The sequence below is a fragment of the Phocoena phocoena genome, chromosome 3, assembly GCF_963924675.1.
Source record: "Phocoena phocoena chromosome 3, mPhoPho1.1, whole genome shotgun sequence".
NCBI lineage: Eukaryota > Metazoa > Chordata > Mammalia > Artiodactyla > Phocoenidae > Phocoena > Phocoena phocoena.
Genome location: NC_089221.1, coordinates 163,796,560 through 163,811,631, shown reverse-complemented (window position 1 = coordinate 163,811,631; position 15,072 = coordinate 163,796,560). Strand labels below are relative to the sequence as shown.

The following is a 15,072-nucleotide window of genomic DNA, read 5'->3' as shown; positions in this document are numbered from 1 at the left end:
CGCTGCCCTGAGCCCTGAGCCCTGGCAGTGCCTAACCGGGTTTATTTATTACAGCCGAGCCCAAAACTCAGGCGTGGATCACTCTGGGGCGGGGGAAATCCCCACCAGGTCCCAGCGCGCTTCACAGCCCTGACACATGTTCCCTTCTCCTGTCACTGAAATAACTTCTCGGGTGGTTACAAGTAACTGTGGTCCAACACTGTGGGCTCAGACACGCAGACTCTTTATTATTTTCTCTTTCCCCCTCACTCTGCTCCAACGTCCAGCATAAGGCACTTACCCTAAGATGGGAGGGTCAGAGGGCGCAGAGTAAACTCTTGCTGTGTGGAGGGGGTAGTTTGCGTAGTCAGACACCAGGTGGGTCTCACAAGTTGCTTCCATGTCACTCTCCTTCCCTCTCCCTGCTCCCCTGTCAAAGGGAGCTTCTGTTCCAAGGTGAGTGGAGTCTGTTCCCATCCACAGTTAAAACTGGATTGAGAAACTCAGTACAGACAGTCCCATCTTCTTTTTAAGGAACACATTTGAATGACTTCAAAAGGGAAATTTTGATATTTAAAAATCAGCGTCTCTCACTTCCCACCAGAAGAAATGGCTCCATCTGCCACCTCCCTGACTGAGCTCAGAGCGCAGTATCTCCCTGGGAAGGGGTTTGGTACCATCCGGGCTCCCAGGTGAAGTGGGTTCACTTGCTGGCTGTGAACGCCTGGATCCCTGTGATTGCCCTTCCGAGGATCAGAGCATGGATGTCATGAGTGCCTGGGCAAGATAAATGCAGAGTTGGTTTGGAGTCTTAACAGCTTACAACTTCCCTTTAAAGTCAATCTTCATGTCTCCCCACAGGCTACCACTTTGGAAGAAGAACAGACCCACAAAGACAGCGAATGCTGACAGCTGCCAGGAGAGCCCCCTTAGTGACAGCCACCAAGGGAAGGCTCAGAGGCCACCATTCTGGCCATGCCGAGAAAATTGTTTTTCAGAGTTCTGTAATACATCTTGGCAAAAACCGACTGACCAACCAACCCAAAGCTCCTTGTGCCAGGCCCAAAACTGCAGCGGGTCCAGCCCCCACCATGGGCCAAGCTTTGGTGCTCCCCGATTCACCCGACCCCAACCCCACACGGTTGATTAAACATTTGATTTTCAACCCAGCCATGCTTTCTTCCCACAGAGGTGGAAAGATCTGATGAGCTCTGCAGAAATGGATCAGGCCCTTTCTCACTCACAGGAGGAATGGGAAAGCAAACATCAGACAGTTAGTTGCCTGTCCCAGATGATCCCCCATCCTAGAGCCACCGCCCCACGCCCCACATTCCACATCACATCCCACATCCACATGTCTAAGTAATACTTTACAGCCCTCAGTTTTCTCATTTGCTCTTCTTCAGCTTCTAGAGGTGGAAGGCAGAGATTATGGCCTCCCTTTTATGGAGCAAAATAATTCTACTTTCTTCCTAAAGTGCAAATCTGACCCTGTCCCTCCCCTGCGTAAAACTATCTGAAGGTGCCCTCTGCTTGTCCTCCGGGTCATTGTCATGCCTGTAGAAACCGCCCACCCCCAGCCCTCGTTCTTGCTGTTTCTGGAATGTCCCATCCAGAATACCACATGGATACTATTTCACCATCTCTGCCCAGGGAGCTCCTACACCTCCCTCAAGGCTTAACATGGTCCCACTTTCTCTCTAAGAGATTGAGTGCCTGTTACAGCTCCCTCTAGTTCTGTGTGACTCACACTGGAATTGTACATCTCTTTTCTTTTTTTTTTTTTTGGCTGCACCACGGCTTGTGGGGTTTTAGTTCCCCAACCAGGGATTGAACCCAGGCCATCGCAGTGAAAAGGCCAAGTCCTAACCACTGGACCACCAGGGAATTCCCCACATCTCTTTTCTTTTTAATTATCTTTTTCTATGTCTGTCTTCCCATGAGGCAAGGGGTTCTGGGCCCCATGTGAGTCACAACTAGTTGTCAGGTGCAAACACCACAGCCTGCAAATGATTTACCTTTTCTCTTTCTTTCTCACATAAAATGGAGTGGTGATTCCTGTGTGTAGCTGCACTCTCACTCCCTTGCATCCACCAGCTCCCTAGGCATTAATGCCCCGCTCTGGGAATGCCTGTGGAAGCCATAAGCAGGCTTGGGAACATCCCTCCCCTGGACCATAACGGAGGGAAGGACTGGGAGGGTTTACTTCCACGGTCCCAGTATGGGCCACTCCAGATGAGGGACACAGGGTGGGACTTGCCCCAGGTCATGCTGCCGACTGGTGACAGCTGGGAGTAGGACTTGGGTCTGCTGTCCTCTTCCCCAGACGTGAGGCCACTGTGAACCCCACCCCAGGGATCCGGCCCCCACCTTCATAGGTGTTCACGGCCTCCAGGTTCATGGCATGCCGGATCACGTGATACTCATCAGAAATCCCATTCCCTCCCAGCATGTCTCGGGCCTGGCGGGCAATGTCCAGGGCCTTCCCACAGTTATTCCTCTTCAGCAGGGAGATCATTTCCGGGGTGGCCCTGGGAACAGCACAGACGTGTAACGAGCATTGGATTATAAAGAACTGACCCTGCTTTGGGCATCCAGGCATCCCTACACCCTGGACAAACCCAGCTGGGGAGGAGGGTTACCGTCACAGCAACAGACACAGCTCCTAATGAGGGAGAGGCAGGAAGGGATGGGTCCCAAGGGGCCACCAGGCAGGAAGGACCTCTCTCTCCAGGGCCAGCTGCCACCATGCCCAGAAGGGGCACTGGGTCCTCCCACCACAGCTGCCTCCCGCTTCCTCCCCAAACACACAGCCCCTACTTGTCTTGATCCTTCAAGCGGCCGAGCTGCAGGCAGGCATGAAGGCCCAGCGTGATCTCGGTGAGCATGTCCGCCAGCTTCTTCTGAATCAGTTGGTTCTTGGCCAGTGGGACACCAAACTGGATCCTATGTGGTCAGGGTCAGGGTCAGTACAAGGAGGGCCCACTCCCCAGTCCTGTCCCAGGGCCTTCCCATGCTGCCTCAGCCCCCATGCAGCTCACTCGGGCCCTATTGTTGACTGGGCCCCTCACTGCTCAGAAGGACTTCCTCGGCCATTTCCCAGAGCAAGGAACTTAGGTCTCGTGGGTGGGGGGGTAAGAGACAGAACCCAATCTCCCACGCAACCCCCAGGAGTTCTCATGGCAGCCCCTACACACCTGTCCAGGGTGTACTGCCGGGCCGTGTGCAAACAGAACTCAGCAGCTCCAAGCACACCCCAGGCGATGCCATAGCGGGCATTGTTTAGGCAGCCGAAGGGACCCTGCAGGGTTCAGAGGGGGCCTCAGCCCCACCAAGAGGAGATGAGAGGCCTGCGCAGAACTAAATTTTAAGTAGTGGGTGGAAGGCCCCCTCCCCAGATACCCAAGACGTGCAGTCAGTGTAAACAAGGGGGACTCAGGGCAACTGTTTAAGTCACACGTGGCCCTGACACCAAAGCTCATGCACATAAGGTCTTGCTCGCTGCCGGCTCACTCTTGGTTTGCATACAGTCCTACCCAGCCCAGGGTCTGGATTGGATACTCAGACCTGGGGTTGATGTAAGGAGACAGGAAGATGCACATACATCGAAGGATTAAGCTCGTTCAGGCCTATAAGTACTGGGCAGAGCCAGCATGAGTGAGATGGTCACCAAAATGGGGCAGCTTCTGCACATCAGTGAGCCAGGCAGAGCCTCTCCAAATCACTACTGTGTGAACTCCATGTGTGTCTGTTCCCCAGCTGGGTCTCTAGCATGGTACCTGCCCAAGAAAAGAGAACCAGCAGGTGACCTGATGCCAGTTCCCAAGGTGGCTGCTGCTTACCGCCAGACCAGACGCCTTGGGCAGCACATTCTCCTCTGGCACTTCCACATCGTCCATGATAATCATACCCGTGGCCGAGGCCCGCAGAGAGAACTTTCCCTCAATCTTGGGGGCCGAGAGGCCCCGCATCCCCTTCTCCAACAGGAAGCCCCGAATGCAACTATCTTCGCACCGAGCCCACACTACGAACAGGTCGGCCACAGGTGAGTTGGTGATCCTGGAGGCAGGACAGGCAGTGAGGCGTCTGGCCGTCACCCACTGCCCTTGCCCACCTGCCTGAGGCGCCCAGGCCCCTCACCAGGTCTTGGCCCCATTGAGGGTGTAGCTCCTGCCGGACGGGTTCTGGCGGGCTCTGGTCTCCATGCTGCCAGGGTCACTCCCATGGTTAGGTTCTGTGAGCCCAAAGCAGCCCAGAAGCTCCCCCTTGGCTGCAGGCATGAGACAGGGTCATGAGGCTGCCTCTCCCCCATTCATTTCCTCTACTGAAAATTGTCAGCCTCTCCGCTGAGCCAGGCCAAGGCAGATCCAGCCCTGCCCTCACAGCACTCCCAGGTGATGGGGGGACCGGTCTCACCCAGGCCATAGTCACAATGCCATGATGGGGTGAGGCCCAATACGAGTCAGGAAAGGGTGGGCTAAACTGTCTTGAAGGGCAGTTAAGCAGGAAAAGGTGTGAAGGGCAGTCCTGGTAGAGGGACCAGGATGTGCAAAGGCCTAGTGGTACAACTGAGAATTCCAAGTAGCTGAGTGTGGCTGGGAAGGAGCCATCAAGGGAGTGGCCAGAGATGAGGTGGGAAGATCAGCAGAGGCCTGCTCACGTGGGGTTTCGTGGACCCGGTTAGGAAGTTAAGACTTTAAACTGTGGACTGGAATGGGGAGTACAGAAAGCAAATCACGGGGGCTATGATGGTGGTGAGGGAGGGGCAGAGTTAAGAGAGACCTAGGAAAAAGAAAAAAAGACTTAGGAGAATCAGATGTGGGGGTGAAGCCCAGGGTCTGGCAGGGGGCCCGAGTGGCCACTGGTAATATCCTTGGGGTGAGGACAGAAGGCAGGCCTAGGGATAGCCCTGCCCCTGAGTTTCAGACCATTGGGACTGCCCTCCTTCCACCAAGCTCCACAGGCAGCTGCTCACCCAGCCGGGGCAGGTACTTCTGTTGCTGCTCCTCGCTGCCGTACGCGTAGATGGGGTGCATGACAAGGGAGGACTGGACACTCATCGCTGACCTGTAGCCGCTGTCCACTCGCTCCAGCTCTCGGGCCAGGAGCCCATAGGCCACAGATGAGACTCCAGCACAGCCATACCCTGGTGGGTGGGGAGGGGGAGGGGAGAAATAGGGCAATGGGGGACAAAGCCCTGCCCAGATGAGATCAGTGACTCCTGGGGCCCAAGAGACAGAGCTACATAGGGGCACCCAAGGAGAGGGTACCAAGCTGGCCCTTACTTGAGGGTTTCATCCCCACAGCCACTTCAGACAGAGGGATTAACAGCCTCTCTGTACAGACTGGGAAACTAGGCTCAAGGAAAGGAAGGGGTTTTTCAGGACACAGTGGGGGCTGCAGAGTGTGGAGAGAAATTTGTCCCTACCTTTGATGGTGGGGCCCAGCACACCCAGCTCCCCCATCTCTGAGATGATCTCCCGGTGAAAAACTGCAAAGGGACAGATGCCCAACCTCAGCCTTGGCCCACTGGAGCCCCAACCCAGGGCCAGAGGTGCCCTAAGGCCCAGCTAGAGCAGGCAGAGCTGGTGTGAATGGTGGAGAGTGTGGTTCAGGTGGCAGCGGGAGCTCCAGGGTGCCCACCCGCCTGCCTGGGCACCTTCGTTGCGATTGGCCAGCAGGATGCGGGGCATGAGGCGCTCCTGGCAGTAGGTGCGGAAGGTGTCCCTGATGAGGACCTCATCTGCTGTCAGCTGCTCCTCCAGCAATAGTGGGTCCCTCCAGTCAAACTCGGGCCGCGAGGCTGGGCAGAGTTGGAGGAGGTGGGGCTCATCCCTGTCCACCCGATCACTACACCCTCTCCTCCCCCAGAATCATCAGCTCCAACCCTCAATCCCCATTTCGCTCCCAACAAATGTGGGTTGCAAACAGGACTGACAAAGTGGCCTTTCTCGGGGAAACTCACTGCCTCAGCGGCCCTGCCTCCCCGCCTGGGCAGCCCTCGGATTCCGGGGCAGAGCCCATCCGGGACAGACAGACAGTTGGACAGGGCCGCAGACGCACGGCGCGACAAGGGATCCTTACACTTGGCAGATCGGCTCTGGGTCTTCCCGCCTTTTTCTGCAAACACAGGACGGGAAAATCACCCCGGGAAAGTCCCCAAGCCTCAAGTTTCTCCCTCCCCATCCCACCCCAGGTCCGGCACTGACCGGTTTGCGTCGCCGCCGAGCTCCATGAACGAAGGACTCGCAGGCTGGGTCCGCGGCTCAGTAGCCACCCATAGACGCCTCTCAGGGCCATGTGGGCAGTGAGCTGGCGAGCGGAACAACCAAGGCCGACCTGGAGGAATGGAGGCGTCTGAACGGACTGGCTCCCCTGGCCCTTTGCGCCCTTCGCCCCTATAGCCAGTCCTTACCTGGAGACCCCGGGCTCACCGCACAGGCCACAGGGCTACTGACCAAGGCTTTTGACCTCCGGAGGGGGCGGGCTGGGAAGAGGCCAAATGGGGCTTGTCATTGGTTCGTCCTAGGACTCCGCTCTTTCAAGGTTCTGCCTTTTAAAGGGGCCACGGCAGCCTTGCAGACGTAAGCAGGCGCGCCCAAGCCGAGGCACCTTAACCCCTTTAAGGGGCGGAAGAGGAAAGGGGCGGAAGGCGAGTGCGCCAACTCCATTGGCCAGCTGTATCCCTGCTCTGATTGGCCCTGGGAGGGAGCTCGGCCCACTCCTGGTGGTAGGGGGCGAGGGCAGAGTCTGGAGTTAAAGTAGGCAACTGAGGCACAAGAAAAATGAGTCCTAGTACTCAGGAGACCAGACCTCAAGGTCTCCTTTAATGGGGTCCTCTGTGTGGGAGGAGGAGGTGGGCTCTGGTGGGCGATCTCAGCCCAAGCTGTCTGCCAGTCTGTCCCAGGAAGCTTGCTAGCCACATGTGACTGTGGCTTGGTGTGATTCCCTATGCTTTGTGATTCTGTGCGGTTGATTTGAGTGACCGTGTATCTATATGTGAATGGGGCTGATTGTTTCTGTGACGTCGTGGGGCTGTTGATTATGGGTGGTTGTGTGCCTGTGTAACTGTGACTGTCTGTGTGGCTGAATGTCTTTGTGGTTTCTTGTCCAATTGTAAGCTCGTGTAATGGTATTCTGTGTGATCGTGTGTTTTTGTGGTACTGTGTGCATGACTCTTTTTTAAATAATTTTTTCAGGGCTACTGAAATTTAAAAAAATTTTTGTTTAATTAAATTAAATTAATTAATTAATTAATTAATTTTGGGCTGTGTTGGGTCTTCATTGCTGCCTGAGGGCTTTTCTCTGGTTGCGGCGAGCGGGGGCTACTCTTCGTTGTGGTGCGCGGTTCTCTCATTGCGGTGGCTTCTCTTGTCGCAGAGCGCAGGCTCTAGGCGCGTGGGCTTCGGTAGTTGTGGCACGCAGGCTCAGTAGTTGTGGCTCACGGGCTCTAGAGCACAGGCTCAGTAGTTGTGGCGCACAGGCTTAGTTGCTCCGCGTGTGGGATCTTCCCGGACCAGGGCTCGAAGCCGTGTCCCCTGCATTGGCAGGCAGATTCTTAACCACTGCGCCACCAGAGAAGCCCCATGACTCTGTTTTGATGGCTTTCTCTGTAGATGCGGCTGTTATCTTTGTGAGAAGATGACTAGATATTTTTGTGTATGTCTGGGCGATTGTATATAACTATATGTGTCAGTGTGATTTGGTCTATGTGTTGTGTGTGGTTGTGAGCTTGAGTATATAGCTGAGTGAGTGGCTATGCTCTCCTAGATCACTTTTGTGAGCACTTGTGTGGTGTGCTTTCGAATCTGGATGCATCATGCTTGACCATCTCTGTATCTGAAAGTCACTCATCTACCACGACCGTGTCCATTTCCCAGTTGGGGAAAGGAAGGCTCAGAAAGCAGAATGGTCTTGCTCAAGGTCACAATGGACCAGGCCTCCTGCTTCCCAGGACAGACCCTGCCTGCTCACCCAGGAACACCTCTTCCCACATAGACAGTCTGGGTAGTTGTGTGTGTAGAATGCTCTGTCTCACACATTGTCTGCGACTGAGTATGATGGGAGTAACTGTGAGATTGTGTCTGAAGGTGATCACTAGCCTGCGTATCCCCAAGTGCCTGGGGCCTGGGTGTGTCCAGACTCTTCCACTTTCTGGGCCCTTCTTGCCCTTAATATCCAAATAAAATGATTTGAACTCTCTTCACTCAGTAGGGAGTCCATCACCACCCTGAATTGTCTGGGATTCTACATAACTCTTATTCTTCTGGACACCTCCCTCCACCAGGAACCAATGGCCTCCCTCCTTCCATCCCTTCCTTTCACCAAAGCTCCCTGCCCTGGAGTTGTTGTGGATATTGGAGTTCTCTGTAGGGGGGTGTACAGGGTGCTGACAGCATACACATTAGGAAACCCAAATTAAGGCTCAGGCCTTGCCACCCAGGGAAGTCTGTCATCTGTACTGGCTACCTGCTCCCAGAGGCCTTATCTCCCAGCCAGATGCCCACCCCTCCCCCCTGACCCTCAACCTCTTGCCTCACCTTTCAGAGCCAAACATGCCTGTTAGTGCTTTATCCTAAATCAAGGAGCTGTCTCCCCAAGAGACACTCTGCTTTCTTCTCCAGGAAACCACTCTAATTTCAAACATTTTTGTTTGATTGAAGTGAAATTCACATAACATAAAATGAACTTTTATTTTTTTGGCTGTGCCGTGTGGCTTGCAGGATCTTGGCTCCCCGACCAGGGACCGAACCGCAGCCACAGCAGTGAAAGTGCCGAGTCCTAACCACTGGACCGCCAGGAAATTCCCTAAAATGAACCATTTAAAGTGTACAGTTCAGTGGCTTTTAGTATATTCACAATGTTTTGCAACCACCACCGCTATCTAGTTCCAGAACACTTCCATCACCCCTGAAAGGAGACCTTACACCCATTAAGCACTCCCCATTTCCACCCCCCCCCCAGCCCCTGGCAACCACTAATCTTTCTGTCTCTGTGGATTTGCCTATCCTGGATATTTCATATAAGTGGAATCATATAATATGTGACATTGTGTAACTGGATTCTTTTACATAGCATGTTTTTGAGGTTCATCCATGTTGTAACATGTATTAGAACTTCATTACTTTTTATAGCTGAATAATATTCCTTTCTATAGATGGACCACATTTTGTTTATCCATCCGTTAATGGACATTGGGGTTGTTTCCACCTTTTGGCAACTGAAACTAATGCTACCGTGAACATCAGTGTACACATACTTGATCCAGTACATGTTTTCAGTTCCCTTAGGTATATACCTAGGAGTGAAATTGCTGGGTCATATGATAACTCTATGTTTAACTAATTGAAGAACCATCAAACTGTTTTCCACAGTAGCTGCACCACTTTGCATTCCCACCAGCAGTGTACGATGGTTCCAATTTCTCTGCATCCTCACCAACACTTGTTATTTTCCTTTTTTGTTGTTGTTAATAGCCATCCTAGTAAGTTTGTCGAGCTGATTTTTTTTTTTCCCTTGCGGTACGCGGGCCTCTCACTGTTGTGGCCCTTCCCGTTGCGGAGCACAGGCTCCGGACGCGCAGGCTCAGTAGTTGTGGCTCACGGGCGCAGCCGCTCCGTGGCATGTGGGATCCTCCCGGACCGGGGCTCGAACCCGTGTCCCCTGCAGCGGCAGGCGGACTCTCAACCACTGCGCCACCAGGGAAGTCCTGGCGAGCTGATTTTTACATGACTTTTTTGCTCCCCCCACCCTTGTTGCACATGACGATTTTTCGTCTTTTTGTGTGATGCATTTATGGTGCACCAACTCTGGTGATGTGCCTCCATCTGGGTGAGGCTGTATGCCTTTCACTACCAGGGTGTCTGATTTCATGTTAGTGTGGTTGTGTTTGGGTGTGCCCCCTGTGGTTGTGCATTAGTTCAGTTGTGTGACTAAATAATTATACACAGTATCAGAGACAGGTGGCTGTGACTATGTAAGGTTGTGGCGTGTGATCGTGTCTGTGTCTGATGTATAACTGTGTACCTGACTACATCCAAAGTGTGTTTGTGAATGGTTGTGTGGATGTGTTTTACACTGTTGTGTCTCAGGCTTCGTCTGTGTTTGCTGGGATTGTGTGACTGCATCTTCTATAGTTCTGTGACGATATACCCAGGACTCTCCATGTGCCTGTTTGGTTGTGACTAAATCGTGTGTGTGTGATTTGGGTAACTGTGTATGATTGCCAGCGCCTGATTATGAATTCTATGTCTGAGGGATTGTGTGACTGTAACATCATGTAACCAACGTAGTGGATGGTTGTTTTTGTGCCTGAGATTGTGTGTCTGTGCATGGTCTATGTGACACACAGAGTATTTGTGCAGGGACTATATGGGGTGTGTGACTTAGGGACCAGGAGATTTGTGTCATTATGTAATTGCATAGTGAGTGTGTGTGTGTGACTATGAACTATGTGTCTGTGATGTGTGTCTGTGTCACCCACCTGGACTCCTTTGGCACCACAGTCTCTGATGCAGAACCTCAGATTCCCTCCCCCGAGTGGGGTAGAAATCAAGAAGCAGCCAGGTCTCCTGAAGGTCAGGTGTTTCCTATGGCCCGATCCAACCTTCCCATGCCACGCAGGAGAGGGAGTCACCTCCTCCTTCCCAGCCCCCATCACACGGGAGCAGCTCTAGTTGCACCAGCCTCAGCCTCCATGCAGCTACACTCCCTGCAATGCCGCCTGGGTTGTGGGGGTGTCCACGGTAGAGAGTGACGGCTGATTGGCAGGGGCCTCTCCTGCCACTGGGCTCAGACCTGGGAGCTCACTACCCAGGAAATTTAAAACCAAGTTAATCCCCAGCCCCCAGCCCTCCCACTCACCAGGGACAGAGCCTTGGCTGTTCTGGGTCCCCACCTGATAGCAGCCTCCAACATCTGGGGAGTCTGATAATGCTTGGCTTGGCAGGGAGTTCATGCCAAGTCCCGCCATCAGCACGGTTGCTGCTGTTTACGGGGAAGGGGAGAGCTGCAAGGTCCTGGTCAGGGGCAAGGGGGTCTTGAAGCTCCTTCCCAGAATCCCCATTCTGCCTGTCACCCCCTTCTCCAGGAAGGTAACTGAGAACAGGCTCCAAGTTTCTCCTTCTTTGGGAACCCAGTGCCTCACTTTGCCCAACCCCTGAACCCCCAGCCCCTGAACCCCCAGCCCCTGAACATCTGATTGGCTTTGGATACAGGATCAGTCTTTAAGGCTCAGCCCCAAACAGGCCTAGGCGAAGTCTGTTCCCCCAGAAACGGTGACCCCCGCCTTTGCCTGTCCCTTATCAGGGGCTGCAGCCAATCAGCTGAGGGCAGAGAGGAGCCCTCCAAGGGGCCATCAGAGCCTCAGAGCCCACGAGGCCGCCAAAGGAGAGGAGGCCTGAGCCCCAGGGTGGGCACCAGCCAGCCATGGCTGCAGCGGAGACCGCCTTGCCCTCCATCAGCACGCTGACCACCCTGGGCCCCTTCTCGGACACACAGGAAGACTTCCTCAAGGTGGGGCCAGCGGGGTCTAGATGGGCTGCCAGGGGTTCCGGGCCCAGGCCACAGAGCTGGGGGATCAGGTCTGAATCTTGCCTTGGAATTCAGAGACCTGGTCAGCACTGGGTGTCCTCAGTGCAGGCCAGGGCTCTGAACTTGGTCTAAGGGCCTATTTCTGTCATAGAAAACTCAGGCTGGGAACTGAACAACTCAGGGATCTAGGCTCAGTGAGACACCCCCAGATATCAGAGGGAAATGGCAGATGTGTCTAGGGGACATCCAGGAATTAATCTTGGAATTAATCTTGCTGGGGGACAGGGAAGACGAGGAAGATTCTTGGGGGAAACTGAGGCGAGGCTGAGCCTCCCCCAGCCTTCCATTCTTGACTCTGCCACCCCTTCCCCCTTGCCTGAGTGTGGCTCCAGATAATGTAAGCCTTATCTCCTGTCTCCAGCCTGACCGATAGACCTCTGTCTCTGGAGCTGAGGTGGTGGGGGGAGGGGGGGAAGGACAATGTGAGGGACAGACTGACATGACAGACAAGCAAACAAGACCCCTTTACTGAGCCTCTAGCCAGTCTGCCCCCATCAGGGCATCCGGCCCCCACCGTCTCCGGGCAGGATACCCTGGTGTCCACTGAAGCTTCGTGCTACCCGCTCCCTCCCACAGTGGTGGCGCTCTGAAGAGGTGCAGGACTGGGGCCCAGGCCCCCCCGACCCCACAGGGCCACCCCTTCACGTGAGGTCTGAGTTGGAGGACACGCCCGGGGAGGACGAAGACGATGAGAGGGACGCGGCTACCCCCTGGGACCTGGATCTCCTCCTCACCAACTTTCCGTGCCCAGAGCCGGGCAGCGCGCCCCAGACCTGCGTCCCCCAGACTTGCGCTCTGGCGCCTGGCGAAGGTTCCGGGGTGCAATTCCCACTGCCGCCCGAGACTCTGGGCGCGTACGCGGGCGGCCCGGGGCTGGTGGCTGGGCTCTTGGGTCCCGAGGAGCACCCGGGCTGGGCGCGCCCGACCCCACGAACCCCGGCTCCCGATGCCTTCGTGGGCCCAGCCCTGATTCCAGCCCCCGAGCCCAAGGCGCTGCCGCTGCAGCCGATGTACCCGGGACCGGGTGCGGGTTCCTCCAGCAGCTATTTCCCCCGGACGGGTCTTTCAGTGCCTGCAGCGCCGGGAGCCCCCTACGGGCTGCTGTCCGGGTACCCTGCGCTGTACCCGATGCCGCAGTACCAAGGGCACTTCCAGCTCTTCCGCGGGCTCCAGGCTCCGGCGCCCGGTCCCGCCACGCCCCACTCCTTCCTGAGTTGTCTAGGGCCCGGGACGACGGGTGCAGGACTCGGGGGGACCACAGGAGACCCAGGAGGGACCGCGGAGGCCGCGCCATCCAAGCGCAGCAGGCGATCGTGGGCGCGCAAGAGGCAGGCTGCGCACACGTGCACGCACCCGGGCTGCGGCAAGAGCTACACCAAGAGCTCTCACCTGAAGGCGCATCTACGCACGCACACAGGTGAGGGGGCAGGGCCCGGTGCAGGGGCGGGGCTGGGTGGGACCTTGGGAGCCTAGAGCTGCAGAGGAGCTGGAAACCAGGAGCAAGGGGCGGGGCTAAAGCAAAGTCTCGGAGCAAAAGGCTGGGCAGAAGGAGCTGGGGACGAGTCTGGAACATCAGGAGCCGGATGGGAAGTAGTGCGGAAGGCATGTGGGGACGGAGAGAGGACATGGAGAACCTGGGAAGCATTTCAAGGAACCGAGGGCTAAGACCTGGGCCAGGGACGGGCCGAAGAGAAGAAAGCCAGGCAAGCTGTGTAGGGGCCGGGGCTAGAGGAGGGACTGCGGGGAGAGGACAGCTCGAAATACCAGGGGCGGGGCCAAAGACCCAGGGTTCAGTTTTGGGGCAAGCGGGAGCGGAGTTAGGTGTTCTGGGGTGGTAGCCAGGACTTTACAGAGTGGGTTGCTTGGTTAGACTGTAGGGGGCGTGCTGGAGCTCAGGAGAGTTAGTTTCAGGGGCCCGGACGCAGGGGCAGATCCTGGAGAGCAAAGGGAAATGGCTGGGAAATACAGGAGGGTAGGCATAGGAGGAGAAGCCGGGTCCCGAGGAGCCAAAGACAGGGGAGGGGACGTGGAACAGAGGCGGGGAGGAGGAGGAATGAGGCCTATGCATAGGGGTCCGCTCAGAGGATGGGGCCACGTGTACAGACCCGTCCAGGAACGCAGGGAGGAGGGGCCACGTCTAGCAGGGGGGAGAGCATAATCACTGGGGACAGGGCCTAGAACACCAGGTGGATTTCGGGGCTCAAGGGCCAAGGCCAGGGACAGGATTGGGCAGCAGCTTGAGGGTCCCCTGGTGCAAAGGAGGGGCTGGGACATAGGGGCTGTGCCAAAGGACGAAGATTGTGGCGGCATTAGGACGCAGGGGCAGGGTACCGGGCACAGGAAGTAAGGCTAGTAGTGTAGAGGGCGCGACCTGTGACCAGGAAGTGAAAAGGGGCCTGGCGCCAGCAGGCACAGAAGAAGAAGGGTCGGGGTAGCAGAGGCCGGTCCTGGGTACAGATTCAGACACTCCCCGAGAGTGAGTGCCTCCTTAAATGTCACGACCTAGGCACCTCACTTGCCTCACCCTAGTCCCGGCCGAGGCTAGGAGGGAGGACTCTGGGACCAGGTGTGGGGCACAGTGGCTTTCAAGGCTTCCTCGTGCCCCCAGGGGAGAAGCCATACGCCTGCACGTGGGATGGCTGTGGCTGGAGGTTCGCGCGCTCCGACGAGCTGACCCGTCACTACCGAAAGCACACCGGTCAGCGTCCCTTCCGCTGCCAGCTCTGTTCGCGTGCTTTTTCGCGCTCGGATCATCTGGCCTTGCACATGAAGCGTCATCTTTGAGCCCCGCCCCGGCACTTGGACCTTTTCTGGGGACAGGGGTTAGAACAAGAACGGATCCAGGCACGGTGGTTTTCCCTCGGATGAACCCTCGTCTGGACTCTTGGGCCCACAGATCCACCAAGGACTGGCCCATAGACAGACCTGGGGGAGCCTCCAGCAGAAGTTCCCACATGTCCTTGGCTAAAGGGAGCCACAGTCACACACGGTCATGTAGACCGAGCGAGATAGACCTCCAAATAAACGGACTCAGGTGGATACTTAGATACTTCTGACAAAGAGACAGACCCTCAGAGAGCTGGACCATCAGACCAGCTCACAGGTGGCCCTAGACAACGGAGGCGTTGTGCGGTGAGGCTTCCCAGAGACCCTTGTTCTAGAAGAAGGCTTCACACTGTGACTCCTGAGCCTCCACATAGCGGCTGGCATTGCTGTGAATGGTTATGGGTCTCATAAAAATGCTCCTCCCAGATAAAGCTTCAGTGTTGGTCTGAATTTGTGGGTTTTGGTGTGGAAGTTGGGAAGAAGCTTAACCCCAGAGGTGATATTGGGGAGCCATACACACGCTACATCCTCCTCTCCTAAAACTGGGCAACCCTCCTCAGGCACTTGCAGCCGGTCCTTCCCCCACCCCAAGGTCAGGCTACATTGTCCCTGCCTCCTGCCTCGAAACCCAGGGACATTCACGGGGACCATCTTCCTCCACTTAAGAATCCTCAG

General features: G+C 55.8%; 2 protein-coding genes across 2 annotated transcripts; one reads left to right on the top strand and one right to left on the bottom strand.

Moving 5' to 3' along the window:
- Window positions 1-207: 207 nt before the first annotated feature.
- On the bottom strand, window positions 208-6,447 carry GCDH (glutaryl-CoA dehydrogenase). Its single transcript, XM_065875269.1, has 12 exons — window positions 6,395-6,447; window positions 6,189-6,318; window positions 6,064-6,099; window positions 5,639-5,782; window positions 5,408-5,470; window positions 4,955-5,125; window positions 4,120-4,249; window positions 3,822-4,038; window positions 3,177-3,280; window positions 2,800-2,925; window positions 2,350-2,510; window positions 208-756 (listed from the first exon to the last, which is right to left on the bottom strand). The coding sequence occupies exons 2-12, from the start codon at window positions 6,277-6,279 to the stop codon at window positions 683-685; spliced, it is 1,317 nt and encodes a 438-aa protein (XP_065731341.1). The 5' UTR covers window positions 6,280-6,318; window positions 6,395-6,447; the 3' UTR covers window positions 208-682.
- Window positions 6,448-11,361: 4,914 nt separating this feature from the next.
- Window positions 11,362-14,847, top strand: KLF1 (KLF transcription factor 1). Its single transcript, XM_065875270.1, has 3 exons — window positions 11,362-11,493; window positions 12,148-12,988; window positions 14,180-14,847. Exons 1-3 carry the CDS (start codon window positions 11,407-11,409, stop codon window positions 14,353-14,355), a joined length of 1,104 nt encoding a protein of 367 aa, XP_065731342.1. The 5' UTR covers window positions 11,362-11,406; the 3' UTR covers window positions 14,356-14,847.
- The last annotated feature ends 225 nt before the right edge of the window (window positions 14,848-15,072 follow it).